General features: G+C 36.8%; 1 protein-coding gene across 5 annotated transcripts in view; it reads left to right on the top strand.

The window, feature by feature from the left end:
* Positions 1–17,034, top strand: part of APC (APC regulator of WNT signaling pathway) — a 95,675-nt gene that overhangs the window by 46,146 nt on the left and 32,495 nt on the right. For 4 of the 5 annotated variants that reach the window (XM_041471045.1, XM_041471047.1, XM_041471046.1 and 1 more), the window contains 5 exons: positions 1,263–1,347; positions 2,270–2,471; positions 8,116–8,224; positions 9,752–9,865; positions 15,048–15,131. In XM_041471045.1, coding sequence (XP_041326979.1) covers positions 1,263–1,347; positions 2,270–2,471; positions 8,116–8,224; positions 9,752–9,865; positions 15,048–15,131 — 594 coding nt within the window. The remainder of the gene's footprint in view (positions 1–1,262; positions 1,348–2,269; positions 2,472–8,115; positions 8,225–9,751; positions 9,866–15,047; positions 15,132–17,034) is intronic. The other variant, XM_041471048.1, reaches the window with a different exon arrangement.

Below are 17,034 nucleotides of genomic sequence, written 5' to 3'. Positions count from 1 at the left end.
TAATTTTTTTTTTTAGTTGCAAGTAACAACACCTTGAATACAGAAAAGCTCATCACTGCACTGCTTGTAAAAAATCTTGACTTTTCGTAGATGCCATGGGTTTTTTTCTCTTGAAAAAAGAAAAATGCATTTAAATGGTACCTTTTGTGTAAAACCCACTAATATTGACATTAAGCTAGACTCTTAAAAGAGCAAAGCTTTGGTATGGACATATTTTTAAATTGTCTAGAACTCATTAGTTTTCAGATCTAAACAAAAATACAATCCTGTACAAGGTCTGTGTATGAAAATTACAGAATATTACTGAATAATTCCATTATTCAGAATTGGTTTCATCTCCTGATTGTTGCTGCTTCTAAAAATATTTTCTGTGGCACAGTATGAAAAATGGTACTTTAAATTCCAGTAAGGGCTTTTTGCCTTGTAGCCAGTCTTTTTTATTTGTTCTTGCTATTGGTGTGTCTGTCATGATGATATTGAAAAGACGTTCACTAACTTGCATTTAATTTTCTATGTGAAATTAGGCCACTGAGCATTCACAACCTGGGGGCTTACTGGCCCCTTTAGTGTAATAGTCATTGTTTACTATGGTGTTTTTGTACATCAGAACTATGTTCCTTCAGCTGTATAATTTTTAACATACGGAGTTTCAGTAGCACATGGCAGTATTCTTGGATTTGAAGCTTCAGCTGCATGCGGGAATCTACATCTCATTCTGGTGGGCCTAATGGTGTTTGAAATAGAAGTAGTAATAATTGGTGCCATGAAGGAAACCTAATCTTTTGCTCCCAGGCATGGTAATGGTAGCATTTGTTGTAAGAATAACATGAGTCTTCTTGCGGGTTTACAATTGTGCTAGGGCCTCAAAGAAAACAAATCCTGGGGATTGCTTCTAGTCGAGATACTTTTCTGTTAGTTACATGTCCAAAATTTGTTTTTACAAGACTGACTGATTTCTCTGTGCTTACATTTCTCCATCTCTTAATTCAAAATAGCTGGTATTCACTTTGAGAAGAACTTCCATATAATCAAATAGATTGAACTGCCAGGTAAGTTTTGCATGACAGTGCTGGGGTAGACATTGTAGAATATATCTGATCACATTTAAAATTATGACACTTGATCACTGCTCACGTGAAATATCATTTACATCAGTGTCTCAGCAGCTGTTACATGAGTGTGCACTTTAGGGTAGGATAGGATGTATTTACCTTGTGTGTTACTATTGTAAGGATTTCTTAATTAAGCTTAATTTCTTACAGGAAGTACTGAAACAGCTACAAGGAAGTATTGAAGATGAGGCAATGGCATCTTCTGGACAAATTGACTTATTGGAACGACTTAAAGGTAAATCTAGAATTATGTTTTAAGTAGGTTCATTTCTTTGTCCATTGTTTTTAGTATGGGATAAAATTTTCAAAGTCATTTTTATCTTCTTTTCAGTGCTGACCTTGGTGATTAGGCATAGTCTCAGTCCCTAAACATTTTTGCTAAACATTTTAAGACACATCTTCAGGAAAAAAAAAAGTCTCCATTTATACTTTTGCTACTGTAACTCTAGAATTTCATATGAACTGCATCTGATATAACTCAATTTCTTTCTTCAGGAAAAAAAAGTTAATGTTGGTATAGTTCCACCAATTTCCTAAATTTCTTTGCATATCCTGCCTTCTCCATGTCATATTACTGGAATTGTTTCTGTCATTCTGCAAATTTGGTCCCTTCCCTATAGCAAGTGCTGGAATGTGTATATCGCATTGTATGGGAAGTACCAGCAAGCTCAGACCACTAACTCCCTGTATACATCCATCATCCCTGCCACTGACCCAGAAATTTCATAGAGATGTCTATGTTTAAAACCCCTGTGATGAACAGGGTAGTCATCTGTTACATGATGGTGAAACATTTGTAGGATCTCTGGAAAAGAAATTTTTAGGAAGTGGGCCACAAGGTAATTCACATGATGTTTATGCAAAACTCTGTCCATTTCTTAAGTCCTCTGGGAAGGAGGCAGGCAGGCTTTTGTAGGATACTGTTCTGATTGCCAGGATTGTAGTTTGGCAGTCTGCTCAGATAACTGCTGTTCTCCAAGTCCAGCATATCCGTTGTTTTTGCTCAGAGTATTTTTGCTGCATTTCTGTGCAAAATGCTTCCATAAAAAAAACCACATGGATTTGTTCAGGAAGTAAGAAATGAAGATATAAATGATCTTTTAACTTTGTGCTACTGAACCTTCAACTCTGAAAAATGTTTGCTGTTTATTATCCAGAACTGAATTTGGAAAGCACCAGCTTCACTGGGGTGAAGTTAAGGCCAAAGATGTCCGTGCGTTCATATGGGAGCCGGGAAGGGTCCGTGTCGAGCCGCTCAGGGGAGTGCAGTCCAGTCCCCATGGGGTCATTTCCAAGAAGAGGCTTTATGAATGGAAGCAGAGAAAGCACTGGTTACTTAGAAGAGCTAGAAAAAGAGAGGTAATTTATTTGTTTATTCCTCCAGTATGGATTGACTTCTCATTTTAATGTGGAAGTTTACTATCACACTTAGTATTTAGCTATTATGAATATGGTTTTGATCAGTAATGTATTTACCTGTCATTTACCGTGACCGGTAAGAAACCAGATATCTACATTTTATTTAGATGCACATGCAGAAAAATATTTTTAAAATCATGAAGTATTCAGTTTCTACTTTTTCTTCATATGTGCTTTTCATTGTTACTCTTTGTTGCGTGAAGGGTTTTTTTTTTATTGTCACTGTCTGGAATATATTTAAACAGCGAGGGTGGAGCGTTCTAAACACCTTTGTTTATCTCCTCACCACTGTTGATAAATGCTGAAGCTGTAACAATGTGATGGTGGAATAGTTTTCTCTCCTTTGCAAATGGTTATTAAGTACCATAACTGGTTTATCAATTATTTACTGTTAGCAGACATTTACCTAGTGACTGTACTCTCTCAGAAAATGCATCAGCTAAACAAAATACGTGTTCTTATCTTCAAGTTCTTGTTCCCATCAGACATTTTGTATTGACAAAATCCTGGAATTTCTTTTCTTGAAAGGCAGTGGTACCCATTTATAGGAAGAACATACTTTCAGGTCATAATACAGAATTGTAGCACTTTATCAGTCACAAAGGAAATGCAAAGTAAGAGACGTGCAGCTGTTTCCACTGAAGTCATCTTTATTTCTTAAAATGAATCTGACTGAAATAACAGATGTTTTCAGAAGCCCATCTGCAAGACAGGGTTTCCTAAAGATTCGGCCCTACTTAATGGATGGGATATCAAGCTGTGCGCTGCACAACCAAATAAGCTGGAACACAGTATTTTTATGCCTTGTAGACATTAACAAAAAAAAATCCAATTTAAGTTGTAATAGAAAAGCTTTGTGGGTAACAAGTGCTTTGTCGATAACCCTCTAGAAACCCCTCCTATAAAGGATTTTCTCTGAAGATCAGCAAAATTTTTGCAGCCAAGACCTGAAAGGACGATGCTTTTCTTCTAAGATCCAGGTCCCTGGTTTTTTTGGTCCTATCAGCAGAATGAAAGTAACTTCCTGTGAGTCCATACTGAGCCTGTTCTAGCAGCCACTCTATTTTTTACCTTCTCCTAGCCAGGACCACCACTAATGATACTTGTTCTGTTGTATAAAATGTAGATTCCTGAGGAGCTGTATAAGAATATTTAGGAATTTGGGAAACTGTCTGCTTCTTCATCTCAGTCTTCAAGATTCTAATGTGTCTGGTTTTTACTGTCTTAACAAACTGTGCATTTGTTTATATTCTTCCGGCGCTGTGTTTTACTACAGATGATGCTAAAATCTTTAAACACAGTTGGAACTTCCAGTGTGGTTCCAGTGAACTCCTGCTCACTTGGAACAAGCAGCATTTATAGCAGCCAGAGTTGTTTAAGTTGATTAGCACCTCTGATTTATGATCTGTGATCCTTCTCCATCCTGGTGGATTCTGAGGTGATAGTTTTGACATTTTTCTTGGCAGTGAAGACAACTTCGGCAGTGAACCAGTACCTGTTCCAAATAATACTGGAGAAAAGGGATGAGGATGTTTTAATTTCAGAGTAGCTTAGACGTTGTTACTGTCATAGGTGATGGGGTAAATATTTGTGCTGTGGAGAAGATGGATGTATGGAGGCATGGAGAGATCACATCTGACTTCATTATTAGTGAAATGACAGATAATCCAGAACTGCTCTGTTCTTTAAGCTGTTTCAGTATACATGTAGAAGCATGTAGGGCATTGATAAGAGCCCTGTGTAGCCAGATGAATCGAAACTTGGGGGGGGGGGGGGTATAGGACTGTGCATCTAAAATCACTACTGTTTCTAAAAGAAAAATAAACACCTTTTTTTTGTGCATGAACTTGTTTGGCATATTTACTAAATTTTTGTGTATCTAAATTTATATGTTTGCTAATCAATTTTAGTTTTTTGCACTTAAACAGACTTTCAAGAATTTGTTGAATTTGGCAAGCCTGAAATAATTTAGAATAAAATAACATTTTCGAGAAATATGCAGCAGGAGACCATTTCCATTCAGTATCTTAACACACTGGCACAATATATGTTATTTATGGGCAACAGTGTTTGTGGGAGGACTAAATTATGTATTTAAATATTTACAGCAATTCAGTGGGTACCTGGCATCCAGTCAGGGTCAATCCACCGCCCTTGACTGAAGGTAAACTGAGAGGAAGACAGTTTATCAATTGATTTGCCTGCCAGAATAAAGATTAAATTATTGGCACATATCTCATTTGCTTGGCTCTCCTCTAATTATAAAGTTTAAAAAAACAAAGAGAAAAATGGGCAGTGGCAGCACTGTGCTTTTAAATTGCCAGTTTAGAATACTCTGATAATGAAATATCTTTTGCTTTCTCTGGCTATTTCGAGGTATACTTGGTAAGATAATTATATCAACAGCAAAATTTTTCAGAGTACACTGCAGGTTAATTTTTGTGTTTGCCCTTGGCAATTTAGCAAATTTAATAATCTCACCTTTATAAATTCTGTAATTGGCCACTAAAGATGACAGTCTTCAGTGATATTATATATATGATTTATATTTCATACGAAAATGTTTGTATGCCTTCTTTGTTCCTTCTGGCTTATGCCATTTCCTTTTTTATTTCTTTAATGTTGATTTGGAGCATCTTTTATCTTGTGGCTTCTTTCTTCCATTATGCTTTCTCCTTTTGGCTGGCTGATAAAACTTAACTCAAACTTTACAGCATCAGCAATGTTTTTCAAGATTTTATTTTATCTCCCACCAATTGAAGTGAAAGTATTAATTATAGTTGTAATTTACATAATGCAAGTAGAGTAGCATATAGTTTCCCTTCTCCCTTTTAGCCAGAAATAATATTGACATAATTATGCAGAAAATACTTGCAAAACCAGTCAAGAGTTTTCTGCATTCATTCAGCTTCCTCTATTGTTAGGAGCTTGAAAAGTGCCACACGAGAAGTCTTTGAAAAACCCACCCTTCAGAAGAATAGCTCAAATTGAAAACTTTTTGTTAACTCATAAAAATAGTGTCAAGTTCCAAAAGCTTTCTCCATTTGCTTTGCTGAATTCTCAGTGAACTTGACAGGGTATGACAGAGAAGAGAATTTTCTAAAAGTCCTAATGTAAACATCTTGGGGATATAAAAATAACTGCACTGGTTTTTTCCGTCTTGTTTTTCATGACCAGTAGCAGCTCTTCTACTTTAAATCCTCTCCTAACCCCAAGAAGCTCCAGGAGGCTGAGAAGCAGCTGTGCTTCTGGTTGGAATAGTATCTGAGAGTAAACTTCAAGGTGGGAAACAGCTTATCAGACGCATATACAGAGAACTGCTGCTTATTGCTGCTTATTTTCAAGGAAACTGAAGTGCAGCCTGCTGTAGTTAGCAACCTTACAGATTCTGTGCTGAGAGAATTTAAAGACTGTTAAAACCTGCATTCTCCTAGAGCAGAAATCCCAAATGAAGCATCACTTCAGAAGACAAAATGACAATATTAAACTAAACAAGTTGCCCTTGGGTCTTGCATTATGTTGTTTATGCAGCACTGATGGTTCCTAAGTTGTTTTCTTGCTTCCAGCATCCATTGTGCATGTCAAAACAGATTGAATGACACACTGTCTCACATACTGAATACCCTGCATTTCATAAGAGGAACTTAATCACATGTTTACTTAGCTGAAAGTAATCCCTCTGGTTTCTGCTACCAGTTCTTTGACATTCAGAGGCAGAATTAGTCAGTCCTTACACATTTGCAAATCATCAAAAGTAAAAATACTTTTTATAAGGATTGCATTAATTGTGCTTTTGCAAATTTTATTTCACAGCCTGGACACAACTGGTGCCTGGGCACTCAAGGTGGTAAAAAGAGAAGCTATGCAGAATTCCACTCTGTCCAGAAATTAGGCACTAGGGCTGTGTGGCAAGAGAATGGGCAGATGGAAGGCAAAAAAAGCTTTCCCAACAAGCTTTTCCCAAGCACTGTCTATTAGTTTTGCCTTCAGTCTGTCTAAAGTACTTTAGGAATTTCTGCCAGCCACATCCTTGTGACTGAAGAATTACTGCTGTCCTGTGATACTGTTCCAGTTACCTGCCAAATTATGGTAATTGCTTGTTACTTCTTTTCAGTCATTTTTATTGTAAACCTTGGCATCCTCAAAACAAATCTGTTTCAACATGACTGTTGGATCAAGCCTGAAAATTTATGTCATTTTGTTCATGTTTACAAACATTTAGCACTCTTAGATGTATGTAGTTTTCCAGTCTCACATTGAAGGGGAGGGAATCCTCTCATTTAATTTTCTATTTGCATGCAGGCCAAGCCACTTGTATAGGATACGGAATAAATGTTAAATCATCAAAATCAGCTTGAAATATTTTTAAAGCAGGAAATAAGTCAATTACATTCTTTTAAATACAACCTTTAAAATTCTTTCTTCTTTGTTTTGTGTGGAAGATGGATTACCTTCTCAAATAATGTCTATGATGCATTATCAAAATAGTCTTGAGGAAATTTGTACTTTTGTTGTATGCTGTGTAACTGTTCCTTAATGACTTACAGTAATTACTCATGATGTGTGCTTTATAAAGGTTCATATGCTCTTGCTCAGAGCTGCCACAGCCAGAAGGGGATGCAAAAGTTAAGGGATGGGAAATAATACTGGGCAAACTTGTATGGAGCTTTCTATCTTCTGGCTAAGTGTTGATTTTTGTCATTTCTGTTAATGAGCAATATTAAACATCAGAAGGAAGAACAGTACTCACAGAAAGCATTAGAAAGAAAATAATAGACTTGTATTTTAAAAAAAATGAGTGGCTTTTCTGTTTATTCCTACAAGACAGATTTTGATGAAAAAATTTAGTATATATTTTGGGGAGTATTGTAGACATGAGCATTATTTTACTATATTCATAAGATTTAGAATTATATAAAATTCAGTTCATGAAGGATTGATAAAGTAGCACGTGAAAATTTGAATAATTTTTTTCCTCGGTAATCTGTATATATTACTCATTTTTTCTTTCCCAGTTATTGCTCAGGTATGCAGTGTACTTATGATATCCATTTAAAATGTTTTTAACAGCTACAAATGTATCTTGTCTATAACATTTGGTGGAAAATACTGGTTTAAAATACTTTAGACATTCACAGAAATGGCTTATTTTGTCTGCTTTACCCATAGTTTTGCTAAGGGTGACAAAATGAGTAAAAGGACAGTGCAAAGGTGAAGATTCTCAATTCAGTAATTCAGGATTGAGGATTGTATGTTTCTTTGAAAGACATTTTCTTAAATGCTGATTGCACTATACAAAATATATTTTTGAAAGAAGCAGGGTACAAGTTAACACACCACTAATAACTGGTTTTGCTTTCGCAAAACTTCTCTTAGCTTTGGATTTCAAAGTGGGTTTTTTAGAGACGTGTATATTTTTTTCTTTCATAGATGAGGACCTGTAGTAGTTAGCACAGGGGAGTGGATTGGTTGATTAGCCAGGGCCAGGGAACTGAACTCAAATGTCTCCTTAGTGCCTTCTTCAAACCTCCGGATGGAAATGAGTTGTTAATGGTGAGAAACTTCCTCCTTCTGCTTTTAATAGATCTCTGTTGCTTGCGGAGCTTGAGAAGGAAGAGAAAGAAAAGGACTGGTATTATGCCCAGCTTCAGAACCTAACTAAAAGGATTGATAGTCTCCCCCTTACTGAAAATGTAAGTATCTTCTGAGTGCTTGGTGAGGTGTCCGGTGCTAAAGTCTCTGTTTAGATGCTGTCAGTATTTTATTAATTTGGTGGCATTCTCTACTATCACTTCAGTTCCAAATTTTTTTTTCATTCAGTATGTAATGATAACTTAGTCTAAATAATGCATTTTGTATAGAATTTTACACATCAAAATTCATACATATCCATATCAATGTCAATGAAAACAGAGGAACGTTTAGAAGTCATTATGGCACATTAATTGCACTTTCCTTAACTCTCTTCTCCCCTGTTCTTTTGTTTGGTGGATTTTTCTAGTTTTGAGAATACTATTAGCATATGACAATGTACACAAGAGCTGTTATTTCATAACAACAAGTGAAGTGATTCTATAGCCTATGAAGGTGTTTGCTGTAAGCTTTTACCTTGGCACCTCCAAACTATTTATAGTCAAGTCACCATTATCTGGGATAATAAAATGTCTGATATCCAACATAATGCAGGATTTCCTGTTAGATGTCAGCAATATGGATGTATCTGCAGTGCATCCTTCACATATAGAGTTGGGAAGGTGTGGTTGAGAGTCACACCTGATGAAGCATCAGTCAACCTTGAAATGGAAACAGACAGCAGAAGCACTTCTTCAGTGGGCCGAAGTAACACCGAGTCATGGCTGAGCTTAGCAGAGTACCATAACCGAGGGAGAAGGCCTGAAAAAGATTTTGAGGAACTGCAACCCATTCTCAAAGCACTGTCAGCTGTATCTGTGTCACTCTGTCATAGGTTTTAAAGTTGTCTCCTCTGTTCCATAGATAACGAATTCACTTAGCTACTCTTAGGATTAGAATGCATTACTTAACATCTACACTAAAGGTCTTTTTTAGCAATTTATATCCATTACTACTTAGGCCAGACACAGCAAAATGACAGGTCCCATTTGGTCCTTGCAGATGATTGTCTTGTTTTGACTTCCTGAATTGACTTTGGTGAAGTCTTCTGGAAAGACTGCTCTTGGAGACTCATTTATTTACAGACTGAGTAATTGTCCAAAGCCAGTGAAGAGCTTTGCTCCTGCCTCAAAATTTCTTTTAGTTCAAAAGTCTTCCCTTAGGCTACATTGCTGCACTTGAATTTTAACACTTGTGCTCTTTTCACAGGGTAGTTAGAAATAAGGTAAATAGCAGCAGTATGAATACCCATCACTATGTTAATACATCTCAATATTTTTGAAAATGCCAATTCAGATGGCACACATCACAGTTTTGTTGGTAGCAGCCAGATATTCCTGTAAGGAATTATACTTTCTCAATGCTTATTTATTATATTTAGTCATTTGACAAAACTTAGGTATAGTCTGCTGGTTGAATGTCGTTGTGTCCTTGTTTTTCATAATGCAGTCATGTCTTAAGAATGTATTACTATGTTTTGTTTGTTTACGAAATTTTTTGTAGAAAAGTAATAGTTCTGCTTTTTGTTCTGAGAAATACATTGTTTACATAAATGTTATTTGCTAAAATGCCTTCCCTGTTTCTTTCAGTTCTCCTTGCAAACAGATATGACCAGAAGGCAGTTGGAGTATGAGGCCAGGCAGATCAGAGCTGCAATGGAAGAGCAACTGGGCACTTGTCAGGACATGGAGAAGCGAGCACAGGTAGAGTTTGTCTTTCACCATTAAAAGCAAGGGAAAAGATTTTCCTGCATATTTATTAAATTATTGGTAATTGTATCTTTAAACTCTGTGTAAACACAGCATTTAGTTAACCTTTCAAATATACAAATAGGAATCAGGACATAGGAAATAATTGCTCGGCAAAAAGTACCCTCGTCTGCCTGTTGTAAATAATCCTTTTGATGCAGCAGATGTAGACAATTTATCCAAGAGAAAATTCCTTTTAATGATAATTTCCTTAAAATTTACTACCATTTTAGCTTCAGAAAAGCCAGTGTATTTGCAACTGCTTTATTTTGCATCTTTTTGCTGGGTTTTTAAGTTCCCTTAGCCAGAAAAGATGTATCAGGGGATAATCTTTTCAAACAAGGTGTTCAAGTAAAATGTAATTCACATACATATCTGGAAGTTGTTTGCTCTCACTAAGAGTTGTTTTACATTCATGATGAGGATATGTAAATATCTAGCCACATGACCCACCCATTTGGAAGTATAAATCAGAATGCAATCATATGCAAATCATAAATTAAATAATCAGTTTGTTGCAGGTTATAAAAAATAATCCTCCACAGTAGGAAAGCAACAATTTGAATTATTTATTACCATTTATTTCTAGCTGTATTAAATAACCAACTTAGTAAGATTTGGGGTGTTTTTTGGTGAATGTAATGATAATCAGTATTTTTAGTACAGTCTTCCTAGGCTCTGTCTCCCTCACTAGGTTGACTCAACACAAAATTTTGCTACATGAGAAACATTTCTGAATTGGTTTTACATTTAAGTTAAAGCAGCTGTTCTGATTACAAGAGGTAATCAGAATAGTTGCTTTAAATTTTAAAGTGAGTATTCTAGTAGGACTTTTCAGAAAATTCCTACAGTTGAAAGCATTTAGCCAAAGAGATAACCCTGCAGCTGTCGGGTTATGTGTGCAGGGATTTGTCTGGGCTGATGTTCTCAGGCAGGCCCAGGTTCAGTCTGTCTGGGGAGTCGCTGGCTCTGATCTGGGAGCTGTAGGGCAGTTACCGAGGTTTATCAGCAGGGGTGATGCCCTCCACACATTCAGCTGTGCAATTTGTGTCAGCCTGTCCCAAGTGGAGGTCCTGCACAGCAAAACTCTGGGAAGCTTCTGCTGCTGTTAACAGGCTTAAGTTAGAGGAAGGTGAATTAAACTAAATAGAAATAAGTTAAACAGGCTAGGCTGCTGCATTCTAAATGCACTCAGGCAGGGATCAAAAGAAATTATTCAGGCACACAAGTTGGCCATAATTTTATCGTTATATGGGAGTAATCAAGCTGACATGAATTTGCTTCCTCCCTGATTGTTGGGGGTTTTAAATTTGGTGGGGGGAAGAATGCTGCCAAGATGATGTTGAAACATTTTATGGGTTTCTGAATTAATGTTTGACATGGGGTCTGTCACAGCAGTTTCACTCTCTCTGTATGTGTGTAACACTTACATACTTGCAGAAATTACAGTGCCTATTGTGATTATATAAAGATTATTGAGTACAAAGTAACTACTTCTGCCTGTGCTTCTTGTGAATTTAACTGGTAATTCCCCTTGGTTTCGTTCTGCCAAGGACCTGTGCCAGAAATGTGTAGAAGCTCACCGATGTACAAATACATAAGAGCAATTTCTGCATTATTTCACTGTGATCTTTAAATGTGCAAAATGAAACATTTGTATTTGGCAAGGATATTCAACTTAGTAGTTTTACCATTTTCTTTCTGCTCCGTATTTCCTTTCCACCCAAACTGATTGGGATACACAATACTACGCAAAATGTACGCTGAAGGGAGGGAACATTTCAGCCACATAAAGGCTGGTATTGCAGACATCTCTGAATTAAGAGTCCCAGAGATTATTCTGTGAGAGAGCTGGTAACCTGCAGTTGCCCACATAGTCATTGCACTTTTCTGTAGCTGCCCTTTCTCATGAGCCTTGCAACAATGGCTTTCTCCCATTTTTTGTGTGGCATGATTTGGCTTTGTGTCCTTCTGAAGCAACTTAACCCACAGCAACTCACTGTTGATGTTTTCTATTAAGATCGCACTTAATAGAAAGCACTTGCCCAGCAGTTGTTCAGAAAGATGGATAAGAAGGCTGTTGGCAATTTATTTAAGCTAGTTTAATGATTTGTACTAACTTGTAAACTTGTAACTATTCTCTGAAGCCAGTAATTTCACACAGTAGTGCTTACCTGGTAAAAAGCATTCTTAACTATATTTTATTTTTACTTTTTTTATTTGTTCAAAGGTTGCTACTGTAGCAACCAATAGTTAGCAAGTAGCCAATATATTTACTTATAAATAGAAGCAAACTTAATTTCTGTAATATATATTTAAAAATACTTCAATTCTAAGACTGAATTCATGTTCACATAGAATTTATTTTTCCTTCAAGTCAGAACAAAAAGGATCTAGGTTTTTTGAGGTTAAGAGTTCCTTAAAATCTTACATTAAATTACTGTTCTTAGAAGAATTTATCCCAAAATATCTAAAAGTTTGCTAAAACAGCAGACCACTAAAGATAAAAGAAAATTTAGATCCTGGAGTTTCACACAGATAAACATTTCAACACTGTTACATTTATATGGTGGTCTTGTATGTATACCAAGACATTAATACGTTTGTCTATTATATATGTTTATTTTGGGAAAAAACCCAACCAAACAAAAAAGGCAGACAACATTTTAAAAACAAAATGTTATTCCTTATTTTCATTTCTAAATAGTGATTATTTTTCTGTCACTGTGAGTGTGGAGGAATTTTATTTTTGTTTTGTTAGACATGTTACTGGGGCAGTGAAAGCCAAATAATGTATAACTTGGAATGTAAAGTTACTTTCTGCAACTATTTTATGTTATTAAAAATTACAAGTAAATATAATAATAAATGGGAATGTAGTATGAACAAATAGAAATCAAAGGTGATATTTCTCAAGTAGGTTCTAAAGTTACGAATATTGATGCTTGTTCCATTGTTTTGCCCATTTGCCATTAGGCTCCACCCCTTTGTGGCAAGAAATGCATCCCTTTTTTCTGTTCTACAGTGTTTGGTACAAAGTATGGTCCTGGTTAGTGGAACGCCCCAGTTTACCTGTAGTAGAAAAAAATAAATTAGAAGAATGATCTGATGTTTAAATCTCTGGACTGAAATTGGAAAGGGAGGATAGAATTCCTGTCCCTTTGGAGGACTCAGTTAGTAATACTTGGCAAATCATACAGTACTTAATTGTTTTCATCTGCACAACATTTTTTCCTGTGTTTAGGTGCATATATAAAGATACTCAGATATTCTTGATGCCCTTTATTGGCTACACTGCTGGTTATACAGAAAGAAATTCAATTTATGGGAAATTTTGGGGAGACCTGTGTCTTTTGAGAGCTTGAAAGGGGACCTGTAAGAAACTTTTTAGCAGGAAAGAGTGATAGGAGACGAAGCAATGGCTTAAAATTAATGGTGAGTTGACTCAGATTAGGTACAAGATAGAAATGTTCTGTGGGGGGAGTGGTGAAACACTGGGAGAGGTTGCCAAGAGGCAGCAGGGGCCCTATCCCTGGAAACATTCAAGGTCAGGCAGGGCTTTCAGCAACCTGATTTACTTGAAGATGTTCCTGCACTTGGCAGGAAGTTTGGAATAGATAACCTGCCAAGGTCCCTTCCAACCCTGCCTACTCTATAATTCTATAAAATTCAAGTAATTCTTAAGGACAATGAGAGACATATTTTGTCAGTCATGCATCATGTCACCAGTGCATAGATATTCCCAGAAATATTTTTCTATTATCCTTCTGATACTTAAAAATTTCTTGAACTAGGAGCAAAGGGTGGGATAAATTACCTGTTTTCCTCTGTGCTGAAGCTCTTATGTGTTTTCCAATACTTTGCTTTACAAAATCAAATCCAATTTATAGCTTAAAGTTACAGCTTTCCAGCTCTACTAAATGTTGATGCTTATGGTGTTTTCCCCGCAGCTGCTTCTCATGTGTGTTTCAGTAATTCATATTTTGTGGTTACATTTTCTTTTGTGTTTCTAAATTTTCTAGATAGCATTGTGTTTCTATTGCATGTGCATCTTCTGGCATTAGCACCTTTTGAAAGTTCATCTTATTTCCATTTTCAGATTATAAATGAGTCAAATAAGGTTGGTTATAATGCTGATCTTTGCAGTGTCCACTAGACTGCTTTTCTAGTATAGCACTCTAAATATTAATCAAGTAAAGGCATTAGAACTTTTTTCAACAATATATCCATTTTATTAATCTATCCATGGCACAAAAAAAAAAAATACTGTTTAATCAGTTTGGTCTTCTGCCCACATTTAAAGTCAAATAATGTGAATTTTTTTTAATTATCAAGGTTATACACTGACTGTTTTACAGACTGATAATGCATCCTCTGCTTCACTACAATTTGTGTGGAGTACATGTGTCCTGTTACATTTGGAGTCTCTTAACATTCCCTTTTCTAACCACAGAATGATGGCAGTGGGAAATGAGTAGCAATATGCCTGTAAAAGACTGATTCAGAGATGATTGTAAAATCCCAGATAAACCAGAGAAGCAAAATGTAGATTTTTTTTTTTTAGTATATATATATATATACTTAGCCTGTTAAATTCTTTTAAGATTTGTAGGAATGGAAAATCTCCGAGGTTGAGCATAAGCAAAATTCTCAAATCAGTATAGCAACTGAATGTAATAGAAATCTGTCAGTCTCCTACCTTCTAAGACAGTGTGCAAATGAAAATATCTCTCAGATCACTATAAGACAAGTAAAATTCTGATATTTGAGATGAAAGTGAAGTAATTTGCTAAAGATCTGCATAAAATGTCCGTTTCAGAAGAAGGAATATTGTGCAAGTTAAGGGAAGCATTTTTAAATACCTAAATGTGTGCTGTGTGACAACCTATTACATCCAAATGAGTATGCAATGTTATTAAAACCCCAGCTACTCCTTTCTGTTTTGAATGCTTGCAATCATTCCTTTCATTACAAAGAACACTTGAATTACTGCATGTAGTACCTCTGCTTGTTCCTACTGAAGTAGGTTTGTTTTGTAGTCAGCAGTATTTGCCAAGAACTCTTCATGCTGTCACTCTGTACAGTAAGTAAAAGGAGTTTTTGAACAAAATCAAATGTGAAAATCCATTCATTTCAGTCAAGGGTGGCCAGAATTCAACAAATCGAGAAGGACATTCTTCGTATACGACAGCTCCTGCAATCACAAGCAGCTGAAGCAGAGGTTAGTGAGCAATAACTTGCCTTTTTTTTATTGTTGCATGTATATTTTCTCTAAAAAACCCAAAATATTTCAATAAAGTGGTAGGCAGGATTATTCCCATCAGCTGTTGATGTCACAGTTAGTCAGGTAGTCAGTATTCTTAGACTGTTACTTGCTCTGTTTCTAATGAACTGAGGATGGAATACTTGGATTAGTCCTCATACTACTGTGGAGCTTCTGTCACTAATCATATGTAAAAGTTTCACTAAAAGTGTCAATGTGCAATGTGCTTATGAAGGCACATTTAGTCCTCATTTTAGAAATAATTAAAACAATCAGTTGTACGTGCCTTTGTAATTAAGAATTTCTGATAAGGACCTTTTGCTTTCTTTTGAAAGAGATAAGATGTAAAAAAAGGGTGAATAGAGCTTCTGTCAGACTTCAGTATAGAAGCCTGGTATATTTTAGTGTTTAAGTACAGGGTTCTATATTAAGAAATGCATGTTTCCTGTAAATTGCAAAGTCCATAGCAGTAATTGCCATTAGCAAAAACTGCTCTCATGGAAATTCACTTAGAATGTCAACTCCATTTCTTCTACTGGTAAATTAAATTGTGTGTTTTACATGAATATTTTATGATTTGCCTTCACCCAAAATAACTGCAGAAAAAGCTCAGAGCATCATTTGGATCACTAAAGGATGTATATTTTTCCATTTTGTAAATGGAAATTTTCCACTTGTTTCGTAGTTCCAGGATTTGGGGAGAAGTGAATTATTGTAAGTGATGCAGACTGTAGTGTGTGAAATTAAAGTTGCCTGGGCTATTGATATAAGTCAGTCCAGGTGTTTATAGATATTGACAAGATCTCCCTGAGCCTTCTCTTTCTCCAGCTGAACAGTCTCAGTTCTCTCAGCCTCTCTGTGTGTGAGAGATGCTCAGGACCCTTAAGGACTGCTGTAGCCTGCAGAGGACTTGTTTCAGTGAATCAATCATAAATCCAGCTTTATTGTGCTGGGCAGCCCTGAACAGGACTTTGGATGCTGAGTGGAGAGGAAGGGCCACCTCCCTGGCACTGCTGGCAATATGCCTCTCACTGCAGCAGAGGACACTATTGGAATTTTTGCCATAAGGCCTTTGAAAGGATGGCGCAGCAGGACCTCCATGTGCTTCCCAGCTGGACAGCGCCAGCCTGTGCTGGTGCCTGGGGTTGTTCCATCACAGATGCAGGACATTGTATTCCCCTTCTTGAACAGCTTGAGCTTCCCTTCAGCCCATTCCACCCACCCATCCAGGACACTTTGGAAGGCAGCAGCACCCTGTGCTGTATTAGCTTCTCCAACTTGGGGAGGGTGCACTGTGTCCCAGCATGCAGATATTGGACAGTATTGGACTCCCTTTGCTTCCAGCTGTACTTTGTGCTACTGATAGCACCCCCATAATTGCCAGCTATTCCAGCAGTTTTCAGTCCACATCCCTGTCCTTCACCTCCTGCTTTCTCCCTGAGCAGCGGTGCAGGGACATGCCAGAGAGCAGCACCCGGCCGTGCCCGTTGCCCAGCACAGGCTTGGGAGCTTTCCCAGCAAGGCAGCTCTGCTGCACGTTGTGTTTCCTTGCGTGCCTGTTGTCATGGTTTGACTTTGGCACACTGCCAGTGCTTCCATGAAAATATACTTTTTCTAGTGGCTCCTGTGAGATGTGATCAGGAACAGAGCAAAGCAGGCTCCAACTTAGGAATAAAGGGAGCAAACTTTATTAATTACAACATCTAAAAAGGAACAGATACAAAGCTAAGAATGAAAACCCTCCAAATACATTCCTCCTCCTCCCCCCATTTCTTCCACAGCATGAAATAATACTTCAGATTTTTATCTCGTCACCATTTTTCAGATAAATCAACTTTCAGTCTATCATCATTCCTCAAAT

Source organism: Pyrgilauda ruficollis, unplaced genomic scaffold (genome assembly GCF_017590135.1).
Source record: "Pyrgilauda ruficollis isolate IOZ18807 unplaced genomic scaffold, ASM1759013v1 scaffold254, whole genome shotgun sequence".
NCBI lineage: Eukaryota > Metazoa > Chordata > Aves > Passeriformes > Passeridae > Pyrgilauda > Pyrgilauda ruficollis.
Note: the sequence above shows the minus strand (reverse complement) of the source record. Positions and strands in the feature narration are given on the sequence as shown.